This window comes from Neofelis nebulosa, chromosome 8, assembly GCF_028018385.1.
Source record: "Neofelis nebulosa isolate mNeoNeb1 chromosome 8, mNeoNeb1.pri, whole genome shotgun sequence".
Lineage (NCBI taxonomy): Eukaryota > Metazoa > Chordata > Mammalia > Carnivora > Felidae > Neofelis > Neofelis nebulosa.
The window spans coordinates 98,213,331-98,235,116 of NC_080789.1; the positions used below are offsets into that span (position 1 = coordinate 98,213,331).

The following is a 21,786-nucleotide window of genomic DNA, read 5'->3' on the forward strand; positions in this document are numbered from 1 at the left end:
ACAGGAGTAATTCCAGAGTTCACTGACTGCACAGCTCCGTGACTGAATTCTGAAATTACATTTCTGTGATTTATTAGCATAACTATACACCTAGAGCTGCCATCACTGCCTTTGAAAACAAAGAACTTTCCAGAAGCTTGTGACAAATGTGTGCTTTCATGAATGATCTACCCTTTTATTTATCATTTTATGATTTCATATTTTTGCCACTAAATCAGTTGTCACTTTCTGATGTTAAGTCCGCTTTTAAAAAATGCTTTGTTTCTTTCTGTTTTCACCATTGTTCCTGCTTTGGGTAATTTTAGTGCGTCATGTAATATTTTGCAACATATAAAATATTTCTTCTAAAATTTAACGATTCTCACGACTCCCTAGGTGTTCAAAATAAAATATTGCTTTGATAGCAATATTTTAGTAAAGATATCTAAATCAAAGTCATTTGCAACAGGAAATTCCAATATATGCTAAAAATAATATTCTCCCGTCTAGAGCATTTCATTTTTAACCAATAATGGCTTTAACATTGTCAAAAAATTGGTGCAACACTTTTGTTTCTAATACAACATTTAAATTTTAACCTGGATATTCTAATACTGTTGAAATATGCCTGTGGAAACTCCTTACATTCACGAGGACAGTATTATTCATGAATTCCTTTCTTCTTCACTAATTTAGTGCCTTACATGTTTTCCAATCAGTATTATTACGCTATTATTGTAAAAAAAAACATTTATTCTATCATAAAACACTTATTTGAAGCTCTGTGGAAGTTAGTACCAGATTTTACATTATTCAACTGCAAATGAGGAGCATCCCTCACCCTGCACCCCACACGGTGTCACTGTACTAGCAATGTCGTCAGCACATGACACACACTCTTGATCAAGACCTTGAGGGTAGTTTCATCCACATTGTAGCTGACACTACTCAGCTGCAGACATGAACAACCAAGGCGTGACTTATGCGGAACTCCATCATGCTAAGGGCTCAAAAAGACAGCAAGTGCAACCTAAGGGCACGAAAAGTTCCATTTCAGTAACTGAGGAGGAGATAGCCTATGCAGAATTAAATCTTCAAAATGCTTCTCGGGACCTTCAAGGGAATGGCAAGAACTCTCCCTGCAAAGGTAAAACATTTAATGCAGACAAGTATGTCTGTTTTAGGATTTGAAGTTGGGGTGTAGGGGTATAGGGAAAGAGTAGGAAGTGATCTCACATAGTTTTCATTTGTGAGGACCAGAGCTGGAGGTTGGAATATGGTATTGTAATTGAATGCATTGGTATATTCTGAGAGAAGATTCCAATGATAGTGATGGGTTTGAGGTGCAGGTTATTTTATGTGATTCCCTGTGCATTGTCGGTTCTCTTGCTTGTATATCTCATAAATGATTGTTTCCAGGCATCCTTTCTCAGTGTTTGCATTTCTCTTCCTACTACTCACCTTCATGTCTAGAGAAGCTCATTGCCAGTATCTTGGGAACCCTCTGCCTCGTCTTGATGTCCACTGTGGTAACAATAGCTGTTATTCCCTGTAAGTACGTGTTTGAATGACTAAAAGGGAATTTTTCACTTTACTGATCATTAGTTCCTCAACATATTGTGTAACACTTTGAATTTGTTATCTCATTTTAATGCATGTGTGCTCTAAGTGTGGAATGATCATATAGAGGTTATCTAAGGTAGAAATAAGAGAATAAATACAGGGAGAATTAAACACATATTTGGATTTAATAACTCAAAGGCAAGTCATACAAGAGACTTTTTGGTGAAATATGCATTAATTCTTGAGATTGCTTAAACCAAATATTGTAAGAGATGGTGAGGTTTGGTTCTTTAAGCTTTTGAAGTATTTCCCCCCTCATGTTCATTACTTTATTAAATTTTTCTGGTAAAATAGCACACCCAATTTTAAACTAAGAAACTCAACTTATTATGATTTATTTTATTTAATATTATGTTTTTTGAGAATTTCTTTAATGTTCTAGCTACTGAAGGACCAGCGCAGAACAAAACATCCCTGGAAACAATGATCCAGAAAGGTACAATATCCCTTGCAAAATTCTATTAGTTTAGTGTCTTTCTATCTCTATCTTAAGGTAGGTAATAATGATTATAGGAGAGTACTACTTCTTAGACAACAATATGAAGAAATACTCATTTAAAATCACCATAGCCATTGTTACCAATTGCTCCACATTTCCTCCTCCTATAACATGATAAAAGATAAATCATTCCATAAAGCTGATTTTGTTCAGTGACTCTCAGGACATGTATAGATGGACATTTTTGTGGTTGCTTTATTTGGGCACATAGATTAGGGGATGAAAGCCTGACTCTTCTCTGAGTGTGTGTGTGTGTGTGTGTGTGTGTGTGTGTGTTTTGTTTTAATTTTACCAGCTGGTGAGGGTATATGAATATGTTATGTACACATATGTGTATCCATATACAGTATGTAAATTTTCATTTTGTAATATTCAAAGCTTTTTCGATAATATCTCATAATCTCTCTCCAGCGTGTCTCTGTTGTCATTGTCTGAAAGAGTCGTTTACGTATTCCAACAATTGCTATTATGTTAGCACTGAGGGAAAATTGTGGAATGAGAGTTTGATGTCCTGTGCTTCTAAGAACTCTAACCTGCTCTACTATGATGATGAAGAGGACAAGGTAAGTTTTCAAATGTTTCCAGATTCTATTAAAAGCTTGTCAGTTAATGGGGCGCCTGGGTGGCTCAGTCTATTAAATATCTGACTTCTACTCAGGTCATGATCTCAAGGTTGGTGAGTTCGAGCACCAGATCAAGCTCTGTCAGGCTGACAGCTCAGAGCCTGAAGCCTGTTTCAGATAATGAGTTCCCTGTTCTCTCTGCTTCTCCCCTGCTCATGCTCTCTCTTTGTCTCTCAGAAATAAATAAACATTAAAAAAAATTTTAAAAGCTTGTCAGTTAATATTATGCTTCCAGAATTCATCAATAGTTTTATATGTATTTGTAGTTTATTTCTTTTAAAGTCTTTAATATCCCATGGTTTGACTTTCTGACACATTATTTATACTTTTATACCTTGAATGTACATTTGATAATTTCCAGTTCTTGCTTTTCATAGAAACCTGTTCTTCTGGGAATGCTCTTTTGTCTGAAATTAACTTTACTATTTCATTTTACAACACATCAAGGAAACTAGGAGTATGATTGTACACATTGATTACAATAGACTTAGAATCACACAATTCTAAATTACATCATGAGACAGAAGTTTAGAGCCTTTATCAGGCCTGCCCATTTTCATTTTATGAAATATCTCTGCTTATTTTGGGGATTTTATCAACGGGATCATTCAGGGTGCATTTTTATGTGTGTCTCCTTTCTCTCCCAGGTGCTACCTGTAATCCATCTATATTAACACATTTGTCTATAGTTTGAGAATTTTCACTGCTCTCCTATGAATATGACATTTTAAAAACCATTCTCAGAAATTTAGTTCCTTTTTCGTATGTGGGTATTATGAATAATTATGTTAGGAAAAGTCTTTTCTTTGTCTTCCTCCACCTATCATATGTATAATCATTTATTACACATAGCGACGTATTACATAGTATATTTAAGTTATATAAATGTTATTGGTTTCATAATAAAATAAAAGTGTATAAATATACCATAATTGTATTTACATATGTTCATACTACACTACCCTGTAACCATTAGTATGAGCTTGTACAGTCATGGATATGTGTATATTTCATTATATTGAATTATCTCTACATTTTTCTATTTTATTGTGTAAATGTACATTATAGCAAATCATCCTTTGATCCCAAACTCCATAAAATTAATTAGTAAGTTCTGATGGTTATTATCAATACCATTTACCTGGGTTGTAAAGCTTAAGGCGATTCTGTTTTATGGGATAAGAAATGCTGGGTTGTGTCTCTTGCCCATTTCTCCAGGGCAGTGTCTTCTTTTCTCTTCTTAAAAGTCGCTGTCATATTTTAGATACGAGCTCTTTTTTGAGATTTTAAGATGCAAATACTTGTGACATGCATTTTTACTCTCATATTGGAGTCTTTTAATGATCAGAATTTTAATGTTCCCATGGTCCTACTTAGCGTTTTGTGTCTTACAATGATTATTAGGGATCTATTTCAGAAGTTAGCCAAAGTTCATGAATATGATTTCCTCTATTACTTTCCTGGATTTACCTTTTTCTTTATTTCTTTATGGTTTTAAGGATGGCTTATGGTTTTAATTATGGTTTATGATCCAATTAGAAATTATTTTTAGTGATGCTATATTTCTGATGCTGTGAGATAAAAGTGAAGGTTATATTTTTCTAAATTATGATCTTATTGACAGAGCATCATATAGCAAAGTAGGTCTTTTCTTCATAAACAACTTCATATACCTAAAGTTGTATATAGGTACACATATGATCTAATCTTCATATAAAGAATATAGATATTATATATCCTTATACAGATAATTGTATATTCATAGATCACAGTCTATACAGCCCATCACAACTCACGGCAGTTTGAGTAAAACACAGAGACTTATTTGCCTCTATGGACCCTTACCGTGTCCTATTTATACTATAAGTGCCCTAAGTATTTCTCTACTTACATTGAGAATCACATGGATGTTACAATTTTGCTTCAACTGATAATTTTGCTTCAAATATCAAACAATTTAGAAAACCCAGTGAGGGAAAGTCCATTAGACCTAATGAGAGTTTTATTCTTTCTTTTGTTCTCATTTTCTTCCTGATGATTCAAGAGGCCTTCTTTTACCAATTTTTCTCTTTAGGAGTTCTGTCAGAGCAGGTCTGGTGGTGATACATTTTCTCAGTTCTCCTTTATCGGAGAATGTCTTGATTTCCCCCTGCATGCCTGTTGATTTTTTTTTGGTGGATAGTCAATGCCTTTTATTTATTTTTTTTAATAAAAAAAACAGTGTTTTTTTTTTTATTAGAATCACCCAGTTTAGTGTCTAAAACTTTTCTGTTTATCAAGCATGCCTTTTTTTTTCTGTTATTTTGACCAGAGAGAAAAAATATTTTGGAGACTTGGGTGTGTACCTGTTGGTGTCTGTGGTTTGTTAGGCTCTCTGACACCAGTCTATGTGAGGTAGAGGGAAATTCCGGAGAGCTCACCATGCATTCCTCGGGTCTCCAGGGCTGGGATCTGTCAGCTTTCTTGTTACCTTTCTGAATCTTATGCCATCGTATGTGTAATGCTCAGGGATTGTAGCTGTATTGGTGGGAGGACTAGGGAAAAGGCTATCCACTCTATCTTTCCAGAACAGAAAGTCTGGTCTGGGGTGGCTTTCATTTGAATGCTCCTAAGATTAATAGTGTTGGACCTATTTTCCTGTACTCACTTGCCATCTATGCATGGTGTTTGGTGACGTATCTATTGAAATATTTTGCTAATTGTTTTACTTTTTTTCATTGTATTTTGAGCATTCTTTATGTACCCTGGCGGCAAGTCTTTTATTAGATGTATGGTTTTTTTTTTTTTTTAACGGTTTTTTTTTTTTAATTTATTTTTGGGACAGAGAGAGACAGAGCATGAACGGGGGAGGGGCACAGAGAGAGGGAGACACAGAATCGGAAACAGGCTCCAGGCTCCGAGCCATCAGCCCAGAGCCTGACCCGGGGCTCGAACTCATGGACCGCGAGATCGTGACCTGGCTGAAGTCAGAAGCTTAACCGACTGCGCCACCCAGGCGCCCCTAGATGTATGGTTTGTAAATGTTTCTTCACAAGTTTATGACTGTCTTTTCTCTTCCAAGAGCAGATATTATCTGGATGGACTACACTTCATCAATATCTTCTTCTATGGATTGTGTTTTTGGTGCTCTATCAAATCTCTAGCCAACTGTAGGTCATGCGTTTTTTTTTTTTTTTGTTTTTTTTTAAATTTTTTTTTCAACGTTTTTTATTTATTTTTGGGACAGAGAGAGACATAGCATGAACGGGGGAGGGGCAGAGAGAGAGGGAGACACAGAATCGGAAACAGGCTCCAGGCTCCGAGCCATCAGCCCAGAGCCTGACGCGGGGCTCGAACTCACGGACCGCGAGATCGTGACCTGGCTGAAGTCGGACGCTTAACCGACTGCGCCACCCAGGCGCCCCAGGTCATGCGTTTTTAATAAAACATTTGAACGTTTTTATGTGTGATCAATTTTGAGCACTTTAGTGTAGTATAAAGCATATAATCATTAATCATATTTGATAGTCCATTGTTTCCAGAACATGTGTTGGAAAGACTATACTTTCTCCACTGAATGACTTTGCATTTTTGTGCAATTGTGCATTTCATATTGTGTGGGTACAAATGTTGCCCTTTCTCATCTGTTTAATTAATGCCCTTATGTATTTTTATGTCTGTTTTGTACTTTAAAGATCGTCTTTTTTATTTTAAATGTTTCTTAATTTATTCTGAGAGAGTGGGAATGCAAGCAGAGGGAGGGCCAGAGAGAGAGAGGGAGAGAGGCAGAGAATCCCACGCGGGGTCCATGGTTTCAGCACAGAGCCTGACCTGGGGCTCCATCTCAGGAACCATGAGCAGTAATCAAGAGTCAGAAGCACAAATGACTGATCTACCCTGGTGCCCACAAAATTGCCCTTTTTTAAACTGTGAATTTATTCAAGTTCATTTTCAGAGTTATGCTACCTATTCAGGATCGTTACATGGATGTTTCCTATTCATTTCTATCTTTCTAAAGGTTTTATTTAATGTTTATTATTTATTTATTTATTTTGTGTGAGAGAGAAAGTGCATGGGAGAGGGTCAGAGAGAGAGAGAGAGAGAGAGAGAGAGAGATGGAGACAGAATAACTTCCCAGCAGGTTCTGCTCTGTCAGTGCAGAACCCAATGTGGAGCTCAAACTCACAAACCCTGACATCATGACCTGAGCCCAAATCAAGAGTTGGACACTCAACCAATGAACAGCCCAGACACCCCTTTAGAAAGGTTTTTTAAAAATAAAAAGAAATATTAGTTTTATCATTTACCTTCTGTGTCACGGATCACATCAATTGATCTTCTTTGCTAATGTGATAAATGAAGATTATTTATGGCATTTCAAATGTAAATACAACAGGGCACTACTTCAATAAATCTACTTATCATTGTCCTGATATGTAATTTCCTTCTTTTTTTTAGTATTCCCATCAAAATGTATACGACACATATTTTATTAGCCTCCTTTTCTGACCCTACAGTTATTTCTTTTTGCTTTTTAAACTGGCATTACATTTTTCTTTATTCATAAACATCTAAATACTTTCTAACTGAGTGTGAACATTTTTCTGAATTACAGAAAAAATTGTATTAGAAATTTTACATTTAAAAAAAATTTTTTTAACGTTTATTTATTATTGAGACAGAGAGAGACAGAGCATGAACGGGGGAGGGTCAGAGAGAGAGGGAGACACAGAATCCACAGGCTCAAGGCTCGGGGCTGTCAGGCGGGGCTCGAACTCACGCACCTCGAGATCGTGACCTGAGCCGAAGTCGGAGGCTTAACCGACTGAGCCACCCAGGCGCCCCCTGTATTAGAAATTTTAAGACATTTCTGATGTTTTTATATCTATTTCTTTTGGTTCACAGGTTGTATTTGGTAGGATTTTTTCCAATGTTCCGTCTAGTTTTAAATATATTCGCATTTCTTCATAATATCGTCCTCTGATACTTTTACTGTGGTACAAGGCACATACAGATGGGTCACATGGTACACGTGCCAACAGATGGCCGAGTTTTCAGTGTCACCACTGCGTGGAATGAGAAAATGAATATTACCAACACCGCGAAATGCCCCTACCAACTTCTTGTCTGCCTTTTAAAAACACTTTATAGAAATAGAATCAGAGAGTATGCATATTTTATTTTTAGCATTTTCAGGCAAAACCAAACTTGTGTGGTTCATCCATATGTAGCTGCATGAAATTGTCAATGGTCCACATCTCTTTGCTGTTCTGTTGTCCGATTGTCCTATGTTGCATTCGCCCATTCTATTGCGGATCCTCTTGGATATTTGGGTGTTGGTCGTTTGGGGATGCTTTGAGTTATTCTACTATACATCCTTCATGATCAGCTTTTAGCTAAATGTATGTGTGTCATTTCTTCCTTCTATAACCTTACCTGGCTCCTGTCTTATAGCTGCTTGAGAGGGAAGCAATTGAGATCATGCATTGATAACATTCTTCCTTTGTGTTTGATTGACAAAGGTACCCATTGTCTATAAATACTACTTTAGCTTCATCTTAAAAGCTTTGATGTATTTTAGGTTTATTTTCATCCAGCACAAGGTAATTTCTCTCATCCAGTACAAGATAACTTTCCAAGATTTCATCTTTGAACTGTAAATGTTTCATAGTCACTCACTTTCCACATGTTAGGAAATTTCCCAGATTTCGTTGCATTGTTTCTTCTCATTTGTTTCCTTGTCTTCAGAGGAAATACTTTGAATCTTTCCATGCTTCCATCCTTAAACTTTTTGATCCCTATGGATGACCTAGAACACTTTCTATATATGCCAGTTAAGTCAGGCTGGTTCCACAGTTTTGACAGTCTTCCACAGTCCTCCTACTTTTGTGACAAGCTGGTTACTTACTGAAGGAAGAGATTTCAGTCTTCAGCTATATCCATTGAATTGTTTATTTCTCCTTCTAATTCTGTCAGTTTCTATTTCATGTGTTTAAGGGTTCTGTTCTTAGGTAAATAATGTATGTTTATAATTGTTTGATCTTCCTCTTATATTGACAGCCTTAACATTTGGAAATGTTTCTTTTACTTTGTATTAATATTTCTTGTTTTAACAGCTGCTTTGATATTAGAACAGCCATTTCTGCTCACCTCTTTGCTTACTGTTAGTAGGGTCTACTTTTTGTTATCCCTTTATTTTCACCTATTTGTGTCTTTGAAACTATAGTGTGTCTTTTACAGGCAGCATATAGGTGGATATTACTCTTTTATTCAGGATGACACTTTCTATCTTATAATTGGAATATTTTTTAATTCACATGAGTATAATTAATGGGATATTTGGATTTAGGTATCCCATTTGCTCTTTATTCTATACTTATGTCTTGTTTTCCTCTTCCACTTTACCTGATATCTTTTTTATTCAACATATGCTACATTAGTGTTCCATTTTACTTCCTCTATTGTTGTCTTTAGTATATTCTTAAGTTATTTCCTTAGCAATAGTTCAATAGTTGTAGGTATTACAAATCTATCTTTTGTTTGTTTTTGTGGAGATGATATTGGCATCTCACATTGCATACATTTAATGCTGACAATCTGTTCATTTGATAAATTTATGTATTGCCATATGATTACTATGGCCATGTTAGATAACACCTTTTCATGTCACATATTTAACATTTTTTTGTATGTGTTGAGAGAAGCTAAGAATTCGTCTTAGCAACTTTGAAGTTTATAATACAGCAATGTTGTCTGTAAGCATATGTTGTACATTACACCTCCAAAAATGATCTACTAGCTATAAATAGGTATTCTTTTTTTAAAAAAATTCAATGATTATTTCTTTTTTGAGAAAGAGGGAGAGAGACAGACATGAGCGGTGGAAGTTCAGAGAGAGAGGGAGACAAAGAATCTGAATCAGGCTCTGGGTCCTAAACTGTCAGCACAGAACCTGTTTGAGCACAGCTCAAACTCAGAAACCATGAGATCATGACCTGAACCAAAGTCGGACACTTAACTGACTAAACCACTTAGGAGTCCCATAAATTTGTGTTGTTAAACATCTTCAAAAACCCCCAATCCACAGTCCCTGATAAACGCATTCTAATCTTTGTTTTTACCAGTTCAGTCTATTAGATTTCATGCGAAAGACAATGCAATATTTGTCTATTTCTGTGTGATTTTCGTCCCTTACCATAATGCCTTCAAGGTCCATCCATTTGTTACAAATGGCAAGATTTCTTTCTTTCACCTGGTTAAATAATATTTCACTGTGAGTGTATGTGTGTGCCTGTGTGTTTGTACGTGTATGCATTTAACTTTATGCCAGTTGCCAGATACTCAGGCTCCTTCCATTTCTTGGCTATTGCAAATAATGTTGCAATGAGCATGGGTGTGCAGCTATACCTTTGAGATGCTGATCAGTTACTTTGTTTATTTTGAAAAAAATTTTAATGTTTATTATTTTTGAGGGGAGGAGGGGCAGAGAGAGAGGGAGACACAGAATCTAAAGGAAGCTATAGGCTCTGAGCTTTCAGCACAGAGCCCGATGTGGGGCTCATCCATATGAACAAAGAGATCATGACCTCAGCTGAAGTTGAACACTCAACTGAATGAGCCACCCAGGTGCCCCGCTGATCACTTCCTGTAAACACATATGTAAGAGTGACATACTATTTTCCATTGTGGCAGAACCAATTTACATTTCCTCCAAAGGACTAGAGGAATTGCAATCCCAAAGGATTGCATTTCCATGATTCTTGATATTGAACACCTTTCATGTACTTATTGGCCATTTGTATGTCTTCAGAAAAATGTATACTGAGGCACTTAGCCCATTTTTTACATTGGATTCCTCTCCTTGTTTTTATTCTGTTATAGGAGTTCTTTATATATATTGGATATTAGTCCCTTATCTGATATTGGTTTACAGATATTTTCTTCTCTTCTCTCCACGATCTCTCAACTATGTCTTTCCTTTGCTGGGAGAAGGTCTCTAGTTAATGCAGTCCCTCTTTTCTTTTTTAGTTACTTTTGCTGTGATTTTTATGACTTATCCCTGAAATCATTACCTACACCGAAGTCAAGGGTCTTTTTCCTCTTGCCTATACCAGTGATTTTATATTTGTTACATATTTTAATGTCACCAATTTTTGTCTTTTTGTTTCAATTGAATGAATTCCTTTAGCATTTCTGTAGGGCATGTCTAATGTCTTCTGACACATGGCTTTAACAACCACCACTGGAGTCATGCTGCTGCTTTCCTGAGACTGCCATCTGTGGCGAGACTTGAAACTTTGATGCACCATCCTCTAGGATGCCGGGAAAGTCTTTATCTCTACTTCTTTTCTGAATGACAGCTTTGCTGAGTAAGGCATTCTTGGTTAATATTTTTTTTTTCCCCTTTGACCACTTTCAGAATGTCATCCCATTGTCTCCTGCTTTCTACAGGAAGAAGATCTTGTGAGATGATCCTTTTTGGGGTCTGGTACGGCAAGCTGACCTCAGAGCCTTCTTAGCAGTATTGGATCTGTTGCCCACGATCAGGCACAGATGGAACTACCAAAGCAACTGGCTTTTGGTGCATAGGTTCATTTGTTGTGGCTGTGGCACTGGGGTCTCGTTTGGCGACATGTGTAGATATTCCATGCAAACTGTACCTGTGTCTCAGGGTCTCACCATTGTGACTCTGGCTAGCAGAAGATTGTAGCAAGTACAGAGGCTCTGGATGACAAGGTTCATTGGTGGCTGGGGGCCATGGGCAGTGCGTGGTAGTAGCATATTCTGTGGATGGGGAGTCCAAGTTTCCACTCTGTCCTAAGTGGCAGTTCCAAGATAGCAGCAGCATGATCCAGTGGTGGCTTGTGAAAGCCATGTGTCAGGACCCAGGGTTCTGGACACAGACCTCTAGATTCTTGGTCTCCAATGACAGCTAAGGCTTTGAAGTGGAAGCTGAAAGTGTGTCTGGGGATGTAACGGTATAGCAGCAGCAATGAGATTCAGAGCCCTACAGTTGGACCGGAGAGAAGAGGCTCAAGACAGTGGTGACTTGGCCTACCAATGAAGGGTCAGAGTCTTGAGCTACCGTAGGTGGAGAAAAGTCTTCAGGTGTTAGCCATGGCAGTTCAGAGTCTAGGCCTGGAGGGTTTTGGGGTTCCAAACAGCAAGAGCATCCTTTGCAATGAAGACACAGTGTCATTAAATGGAACATGGTGAGTGGGGCTCAAGGCAGCAAATATCTGCACCCATAGTGGCAGTTAAGGCACACCTTAGGATCTGGGGTCAGGTCTCAGGAAACAGCCCCAGTAATATGACACAATACCCTAAGCTGGGACCAAGAGTGGGAAAAAACAGACGCAGTTCTAGTCTTGTATACACGACGTGCTATGGCCACCAATCCCTAAGAGCAGAATTGGAGCCCTTGAAGGCAAGTCTCATCATAGCAACACCTCGAGCCTCTGGGAGGAGGTGTAGAGGGCACACTCTGGGCTGTTCCAACAACTGGGATTAGAATGGATAGGCCCCTTCTGTTGCAAAAGCTGCAGACATCCCCATAGTTGAAGCTTAGTGGGTTCTCCTGCTCCCCTTCTTTCCATGAGGTGACTCTCCATGAGGGGATTCCTCCAGGTGCCAAGTGGCTCTCAGCTGCAGGGTTGGGTGATGCAGGCCAAATGCTTCCTTTTCTTTTCTTGGGACCATCCTGGATTTTTGATCGGCACCAGATTTTTGGTGTTTCTTTCTTGTCTAGAGCTTTCCCTGAGCCGTTTTTAGTTTGAAGGTGTTTAGTTACTGTTATGACTGATTTTGTGGGCAGATGAGCATTATGACCTCCTAGTCTCCATCTTGCTCATGGCACTCTTTACACGTATACAATTAACTGATTGTCATCTACGCCCCATGAATCCTGACTACTTTCCACTAAAGTATATTAAATTAGCACTAAAAAGCTCCTTTCCACCACCTATTATAGGTATGCCTCAACTTTCCAAAAATTTGGATTATCTCACTTTGCTTCTCTGAAAGCCCTACACCAATACCAGTTTTTGCTGAACAACAGAAATCTGAAGGGGATTTTTGTGTTTAGGACAAAAGGCGAAAAGTGAAAATTGTGTTCAGGGCTAGTTTTACTGTTTAGTGTCAGTTCACACCCCAAGCAGCAAGATTCGTCCTGTCAAATTCATGTCTCAGAAACTGTATACTCTGTGTTATCAGTATCAAGCATAGGTTTGAACTTTTTTTTTGAGTGTCTGTGCTTCATCTCAATTTATTTTGTGCATCCACTCACAAGGTGTGTCTTGAGGTGTCAGAAAAGCCTAAGGAGGTTATATGTGTTATGGGATTTGGGTGGGTGGTTGCTTGTTATATCAGGAAATGTCAATCATTTTTCCATGTAAATCAATGTTATTTGCTTTTTTTCACTTTACACCATTTCAGCTTCGGAAAATTTTCATAGGAACAATCTGCTTTCAGAGAGAACGGGAAATCCATCCTTCTACCCACGTTGTAATGAGGCCAGCTAGCACTGGTTACTGAACACCGGTTATTAATAAACGTACCTCTCTGCTTTCATGATTTCACATTAGAGACCTGAAATGAAGCATTCGTGGTGACTTTACAACACAAATATTAGTAACTGCTAAAATATATAAGGCATATGGTATACACCCGACCATACAGTGTTATAAGAATGGCCTTGATAATCTTCTTTCTCAACATAATTCAGAGAGAAAAATACACAGGTTTTGAAATTTACTGACACATCTATCGTTTCTGCTGATCTCTATTCCTCCTCGTGGGTATGCATTACCATCTACATCAGTTACTTTTAGCTTGAAGATCATTTCTGAAAGGCAGGTGTACTAAGAAAAATTGTTAAGTTTTGTGTTTGATGTGGGGTCTTTATGCATCTTTTCTTTCTGAAAGACAGCTTTGCTGAATTATAATTCTTGTTTGACAGGTCTTTTTGCTTTGTTTTCTTTTGTTTTGGGTTTTTATGTGTGTGTGCGGGGAGTTGGTTTTTGTTGTTGTTGTTGTTTTGTTTTGTTTTTTTAAGTATTTTCCTGGTGAAACTTATCTATTAATCATATTGTTATTTTCCTAAATATAATGAGTTGTTTTTCTCTTTCTCTTGCTATGATCACCTATTTTTGTTGGCTTGCCTTTCATTTTATTCTTAAGGTGTTGCAAACAAAACACAACACAACAAAACAACATTTACCACATTACCCATGTTAAAAAAATAGACTACTTTGTTAGAGAAGTTTTAGTCTCCTAGCAAAACTCAGACATAGCACAGAGGTTTTCTGCATTCCCCTACTGTCTGTGTGTCAATGCACAAGCCGTTCGTGGACTCTCTCATTTTCAAAATCCCTCCGTGGGCGGTTCACTTGCTACAACTGATAAACCTGTACTGAAACTTCTTTATCACCCAAAGTCTATTGTTTACTCTCAGGTTTACTCTTGATGTTGTGCATTTTAAAAGTTTGCAAAAATATATAACGACACGTATGGAGTTAACAGAATAGTTTCCTGTCCTTCAAAATGCTCTGTGCTCCACTTACCCATCCTTCCTTACCGCTAAACCCTGTCAACCACTGATCTCTTTACTGTCTCCATAATTTTGTTTTTTCCAGATGGTCATATAGTGGGAATCATACAGTCTCACATCTTACATTGCATTTCACTAGATCATGCATCTTAACCAACGTAAGCACACATGTTAGGAGTGTTAACTATCACATTGTTGCCAAAAGATATCTAGAAATTTCACCTTGTAAAACGGGAACTCAACTCACTGAACAATAATTCCCCTTCTCCTCTTTCCCCTTAACCCTGAGCAATCACTATTCTATTTGCTCTGTCTATCACTTTTACTACTTTGGATACTTCATATAAGTGGAATCATACAGTTTTATTTTTTACTTCGTATGCATGACTGGCTTATTTCACTTAGCATAATGTCCTGGAGTTTCATCCATACTGTAGTAGGTGATAGGATTTCCCTCATTTTTACAGCTGAATAATACTATAGTGTTATGTGTATACCACGCTTTCTTTCTCCATTCATCCCTTAGTGGACATTTGGGTGGCTTCTACCCCGTGGCTCTAATGAATAATGTTGCAGTGAGCATGGGTGTATATATATATCTTTGATTTCTTGCTTTCAATTCTTTTAGATAGTTTCCTACATGTGGGATTGCTGATTCATATAGTAATTGTATTTTTAATTTCTTGAAGAAGCTCCCTACACGTCTTCATAGAGGCTGACCAATTTACATTCCCAACAACCGTGTGTGAGTCTCCTCCTTTCGACCCTCTCACTGTCACATTTTTAAGAAATGTTTATTTATTTATTTTGAGAGAGAGATAGAGAGAGCAAGCAGGGGAGTTGCCGCAGGAGGGAGAGAGAGAGCATCTGAAAGCAGATCCACGCCATCAACAAAAGCCCGATGCAGGGCTAAACCCACAAACTGTGAGATCATGACCTCAACCAAAACCAAGATTCGGACTTTACCAACTGAGCCACCCAGGTGCCCCGACACATTTGTGTGTGTATGTGTGTGTGTGTGTGTGTGTGTGTGTGTGTGCATGTTGCATCCATCACAATGAGTGTAAGGTGATAACTCATTGTGAATTTGATTTGCATTTCTCTACTCATTAGGTATATTGAGCATCTTTTCATATGATTTTTACCATTTGTAGATATTCTTTGGAACTTTGTGTATTTCATTTCTTTACCCATTTTTAATTGTGTTTCTGGTGTTTGCTGTAGTCATTACCGACTTGTAGATTCCTTACGTATTTTAGATATGATTCCCTTGTTTGATATATGATTTGTAAGTGTTTTTTTTCCACTCTGTATTTTCATTGCTGATCATGCCGTTTAATGCACAGAAATGTTTCAGGTTGATATTGCCCACTTATCTACAATGGGCTTTTCCTCTTGGCTCTGTGGTTTTGGTGGCATAGCCAAGAAATCATTGCCAAATACAATGCTGTTTAATATCTGCCCTTCTTTCTTTGAGGAACTTTATAGTTTTACATCTTACATTTATGTCTTTAGTTCATTTGGAGTTAATTTTAGTATGCAGTGTAAGTGTAAACATCCAACTTCATTCTTCTGCATGTGGGTAGTCAGTTTCCAAACACCCTTTGAAAAGGTCCATTGTTTCCCTATTGAATCGTTCTGGCATCCTTATCAAACCTGATTAGACCGATTATACGTGGGTTTGTATCTGGATATTTTTAAGGGATTGTTTCCATGGGGGATTTAAGATCTGTGTCTTTCTTTTCCTTCATCTTGCTGCTTGTATCCTGTTCCAGTCGGAACCATTGTGCAGGGCAGGGGTATGGATCCTGTGGTAGATAATGTGGCGTAAGGCTGATGGAGGTGGAAGACGTGTCACCCATCCCTGATTTTCACATTGACTTAAGTCACTTCACAATCCACTCTGTTCCCTCAAGACTATTTCTTTGTCTGTATTTGCCAGTGTTCTTTGGTCATTTCATTATGATGTCATGAGACATGGATTTGTACGTGCTTATTCTGTTAGCAGTTGCTACGTCTCTGGTGTCTATAAATATTTTAAATGATATTAGTAAGCTGTTCATTCGTCGTACCTTAAGATTGTTGTCTTGTTTTTTTTTCTGCCTCTTTTCTTCTCATGTTCTACTTAGCTTGAAAGTGACTTTCCTGACACTGTTTTGAAAGTCTCTGAATTCTGTTAATTCTTCTCTTTTTTCTGTCTCAACCCAAGATATAAATAAATTTTGTTACCCCTCCAATTTCATCATTTCTTTTCTATCGCATCCCAGATTTTCTGTAGAGAAAATTTAGTGAATTTTCCATTTCAGGTATGTATTTGTTCACTCAGATTCTCTGTGGTTTCTTCATATACTTTTATTTGTCTATTGATATTTCCTACTTGCTAAATTACTGCCATCACATGCTCCTGTAATTATTTCAACTAAGTTTTCTGTATAGTTTACATATCTTATAAGTAGGACTTTTCAATGCTTTTTTCTAATATGTGCAACAATTACCCCATTAGAAGTTTCTATGACATATGCTTTCCCTTTGTTGGAAGATATTTTCCAATTTCTCTTCACATGTTTTAACTTTTTATGTAGACACTTTTTAAAATACAGCTTGGTATATATGCATTCTGTTTCATTTCTCCTAGATTTACTATGTTTTTTTGTTGTAAAACTTTATGGCAGCATCTTCTCCACTGAAGTCTGTTTGCTGATAGTTTTCTTCAGTTTTTCAGTGTTCTTATTGCTTACCTTTATGACCTTGTGACTTTGAAGCCTTGATGTTAATTACTAGTTGTTTGTTTGTTTGTTTGTTTTTTTAAGAAAGGATGTGTTCAAACACTGCAGGTCAGTACAGCTTCCATGTTCTGCAGTGTGACATCAGTGCCTGTGTGTGAATGTTCAGACCTTTACTCTCAGTTCCCAAGTGTCCTTGTGCTCTTACTTTCTCTTGGGTTCCTCTTGGTCTCCTCTCCATGTGTGTCTTTTTTTTCCATAAGCTAAGAGTGTTGGAGAGCTAATGTTAACTCCTCCGTTATATTCTCACTTCCAGTGTCTTTCCATTATATTTTTGGGGGTCACAGTGCTTGACACAAACACCACAACCTCTGACCAGCACAAGTATGGGTTTTCTTCATCATTTCCGAGCGAAATCAGCACATGGAGCTGAAATTCAATGGGTATCCGTCCCCATCCCCAGCGCTGATCAGGTCTCCCCCTGTGGCGCCAGCACCCTTGCTCTTTGCAGTTTCTCCCAGTTGTAACAGCTTCAGTCTTCTTATCACTGAGCCAGGGGTGGGCAGGTGGGGAGACACGGGAGCATCCTAGGCGAGAAGATGACAAATGTGCTTCTGACTTGAATCTCCACTGTACGTATTTCATAACTTACTAACCTTTGGTCCATTTTCTAAACTCTGAAATTGTTTTCATGGTCAGTTTGTCCTCTTCACTTAGTCTTACTAAGATAATTTTATACTTTCGTGTCTACTGTGTAACATTATATTATAATTTGAAAGTGTGTACAAAGGAAGAAAGGATGAACTTTTTGTGTTATTACAGAATTCAAATGAGTATAAGAGCTTGTATTTGACTCCCAATATTTTATTTTCTCATAGTTTTTGTTGAATTTATTCTCTATTACTACATGGATTAGAGGCTCCCAGAGAAGCAATCATAGTTCATCTGTGCAGCCAAAAGCCTTAACATTTTCTCCCGAAGTGTAAGTCCCATGACAACTTTTGATTTTATGCCTCACAAGAATTGTTCTTAGAAACAAAAACAACAATATGTGAACAATCGGATAAACACAGTAATTGAAGGTTTTCCAGAGAAAAATGGTATGGGAAATCTTGAGATGGAGATATATAAGTATGAGACAAAATGGATGGTTAATTCATCAAAATACTGTGGTGCATTGTAAGAGATATAAGTAATCTTATGGTAAGATTAATGAGATATAATTCTCTGTATTTCAGGTTGTCAGTATCTTCAGAGATCGACAAGAATTGTCCATATATCGATTTTCATACAGAAAAAATTAATTTTGCACCATGCTCAGTAAGAAGACGATATGTTTGTAAGCACCAGGCATTGTAGTTACCTCATTTTGGTATAATGCAGTTTCACCATTGTTAAGGAATCCATCACTCATTACTTCAACAGCCATACAATTGTTTTCGTTGCACATTTTGAAGATAATGTTTTTTAGTGTAATTTTAGATTCACAACAAAACTAAGAGGAAGTTCCAGAGAACCCTCTATTGCCCCTGTCTGCACACGTGCATGGGGTCTTCCATTATCACCATCATTCACTAAAACGTTTCATTTTTTAACAAGGATGAATCCGTATCAATGCATCTATATCACCCAAAGTCCAACGTGTACCTGGGGCTTCATTCTTTGTGGTATAGAACTGTTTCTCAAATTTAATTATATTAATGTAAAAAATATATACTGAGGTATATATTATTTGTTTCTTACGCTTTTGCTATTTAGTAACATTAATTATATGTATATGTCTGTATATATATATATATATATATATATATATATATTACAAATCATGATATTATTGTAAAAATTCTCAACAAAGTGAATAATTCCATTTGTATTTCCAAATTAATTAATTTGTCCTAACCCTTAAAGGACCTCAAATGAGGATTGAACCACCCAGGGTGATGAGGTTATCAGTCTGAAATGAGTCAGGAGACAGAAACAAGGGGACACTTGAAGTAAACATTTATCTACTTATAAGAGAAAGTTTACTAAAAGGAAACGATGCTAGTTAAAGAAAATTACAAAGAATATCCTAGAATTAAAGGACAGATCACTGAAGCCAGATCTACTCTCTGAAGATGGGATTCAGATGTCATTGAAGACGATGTGGCTACACACAGCTTCACGGCTGACAGGCTCACTGGATTGGCATGGGACAGATCAGCTCCACACTCCACAGGTTGAACTTGATTAGGAAGGATCTCAGGCTGTGACTGGCACACAGGAAGAGCTCCCTGTCAGAGCGTCAGGAGGAAAGACCAGAAGACAGGAAACTGACAGATTGCCTACAAGAACTTGCTGGAGGACGAATACACGTGACTTCCTGTAAGACTGCAACTGGCAACCAAGCCATGGCGGCCAAAGGAGAGACAACACCATGAAGCCAGGAAGAAGAGCCCTTTCTGCTGCACTGGCTCTCCATTGTCTTTTACTGACAAAAGTCAACTTCATGTGAGATGACAAGAGAGAAAATGGATAGGATCTTCCACTGTTATCTGAGAACAGGGCACAGAGGATGGATTTGGAGCTGAGAGTACTAAATGAACAGCCCCTTCAGGTTATCATAGAACAACCACAGGGATGCTGTATAAGAGCCATTCAGATCGGCGCACTTCCTCCGATAATGGAACCAAAGTGTACTCTCCAAATCCCTCTTGGTACCACACTATCAAAGGTTACACTCATTTTGAGGTAGAGATGGCTTTCTAGTTGGATAATAACCAGTATCTTATTTGTTGTTTTCCTCACATGGATTCAAATATTTTGGAAAAGATTTATTTTTTTAATATTTTCATGCACACACCTCTGTCAGTCTTTACGACCGTGCTAAAAAATACTTTGAGGCAAAAAAATAAAATGTTCAGTAATAGAGAAAACAAAAAATTAAAATGTACAAAAATTAGTGTGGGTCAAATGTTTAGTTATTGCCAGAATTCAAGACAAACTTGAGTAATTTGTTGACGATTCAGAGATATTTCTACCCTTATTCAATTATAAGAGGGAAAGAGATTAACCTTGATTATTATTTGCAAACCAAATTCATATTTCACATATATTTATATCTGTGAAGTGAGACATATTCTTTATATTCTCTGTACATAATCCTTATAGTCTTCTAGAAAAAATTATATGAATATTCAAAATGAATTGAATATAGTTGTTAATGGGAACTGTAACTAATTATTAAAGTTGTGTTTCATAGTACCCAAGTTTGCAATGACATTGAAAATTACACATTAATTTTTCATTTACCTGTTTGTGGTTTGGCTATGTTATAACTGATCAAGGCTGGACTTGACTCCAGACTACATGTTATAGCTGATCAAGGCTGGACCTTACTCCGGACTGCATAAACATTCAGCTCAGAACCCTGTATAGATTTCATTTTGAGAAGATCGGGCTGCCTGGTCTATGATTTTATAGCAGAGATAACAGCTAGCAGAAATGTGTTTCTTAGTGCCTGGTCTCTGAAGTCATGAGCTATCACATTCCCACTCACATTACATTGTGAAAACAAGTGATCACATCCTTACATTATATTGTGAAAACAAGTCACATGGGCCAACTTCTCGTGGTTGTGTAGAGTATACTCTTTTCAACGTTGTCAGAGGGAAGAAATGTAGATTCACTGAAAATAACCTAATCTACCACTATAGCCATAGGAATGTTTTTTTATTATATTGCTTGATTTAGATAAGTTTGTAAAAGAAAATATGGATAGTTTCTAAAAGATATGTTTGCAAAAGTAAATGATTGGGAAATGGATTAAAAATTTAGTACTTTCTTAACTTCCCAACTGGGTCTTTTTCTTCTGTGCTGAAAATCCTAAAGCAGTTTTCTACAGTGACAGACATAATGGTATAGGTGCTTTCACCACGGTCCTTGATCAACTTACAAATAAGGTATAAGCATAAAGGTGTAAAGTAAGGCATTGGCAGTGAACGTGGTCTCTTCATGAAATTTCTAAGTGCACACTTGTAGTCCTGGGGCTCAGTTTTGTAACTGCTCTGGCTCAGTTTCCTCTGCTAGAAATTATGGAAGAAATAGTATCTTATTCATAGTTACTTGAAGAGTATTTGAACAGTACCTCTTGGCCCATGAGCGTTCACTAGATCTGAGTCGTTTTGGCTTAAGAGCTTGATGCTTTTGTGCCATCACCTGTGACATGATGACCTTAATTGTAACAACTTATGTAGGAATAAATAAAAATAAACAATATGATGCCGATAGATCCTTGAAATAAAGCCTAAGTCCATTAAGTTCTTCCTGTCTGTGATCTCTTCGTACTGTGCTTTTCCCAATGTTCAATAAAGGCCATTTTCCAATAAAACTGATGCTCTGTCTTCTTCCTTCCCCCCAGTGAAATAGCAGGACATCAGAAATGTAATCAGACAACCATTTTGACCATATACACCACAGAAATCTGCATCAAAAAAGGTGAGAAATTCAAGACACATCATGTATGGACACTAGAGTAATTTCTTCCATATATGTGTTTCATATTTTGAAATCAAGTCGTAATTACTGTTCTTTCGCTTATCGGCCAAGAACCCCAGTCTCCTCACAGAGTCTGTTATTTGGACATATGTAAAGACTGTCTCTTTTGGATTTGAAGAATTTGAAAGGGATTTTCAAGCTGCGACGCGATAGCCTGTTTGATTAGTAGATTTGGGGATCCTACAGGGTCCAAGGTGAAGAAGGGATTGAAATGTCCTTTCCCTTCCAATGTTGGAGTATCCCATCCACACATATGCATCTGTTATCATAAAGAAT

The 21,786-nt window shown here is 37.3% G+C and overlaps 1 protein-coding gene across 1 annotated transcript; it reads left to right on the top strand.

Moving 5' to 3' along the window:
• The first annotated feature begins 832 nt into the window (after positions 1-832).
• Positions 833-21,272, top strand: LOC131520004 (NKG2-A/NKG2-B type II integral membrane protein-like). Its single transcript, XM_058743685.1, has 6 exons — positions 833-1,126; positions 1,453-1,530; positions 1,985-2,038; positions 2,513-2,664; positions 17,853-17,956; positions 18,213-21,272. Exons 1-6 carry the CDS (start codon positions 940-942, stop codon positions 18,331-18,333), a joined length of 696 nt encoding a protein of 231 aa, XP_058599668.1. The 5' UTR covers positions 833-939; the 3' UTR covers positions 18,334-21,272.
• Positions 21,273-21,786: the final 514 nt, after the last annotated feature.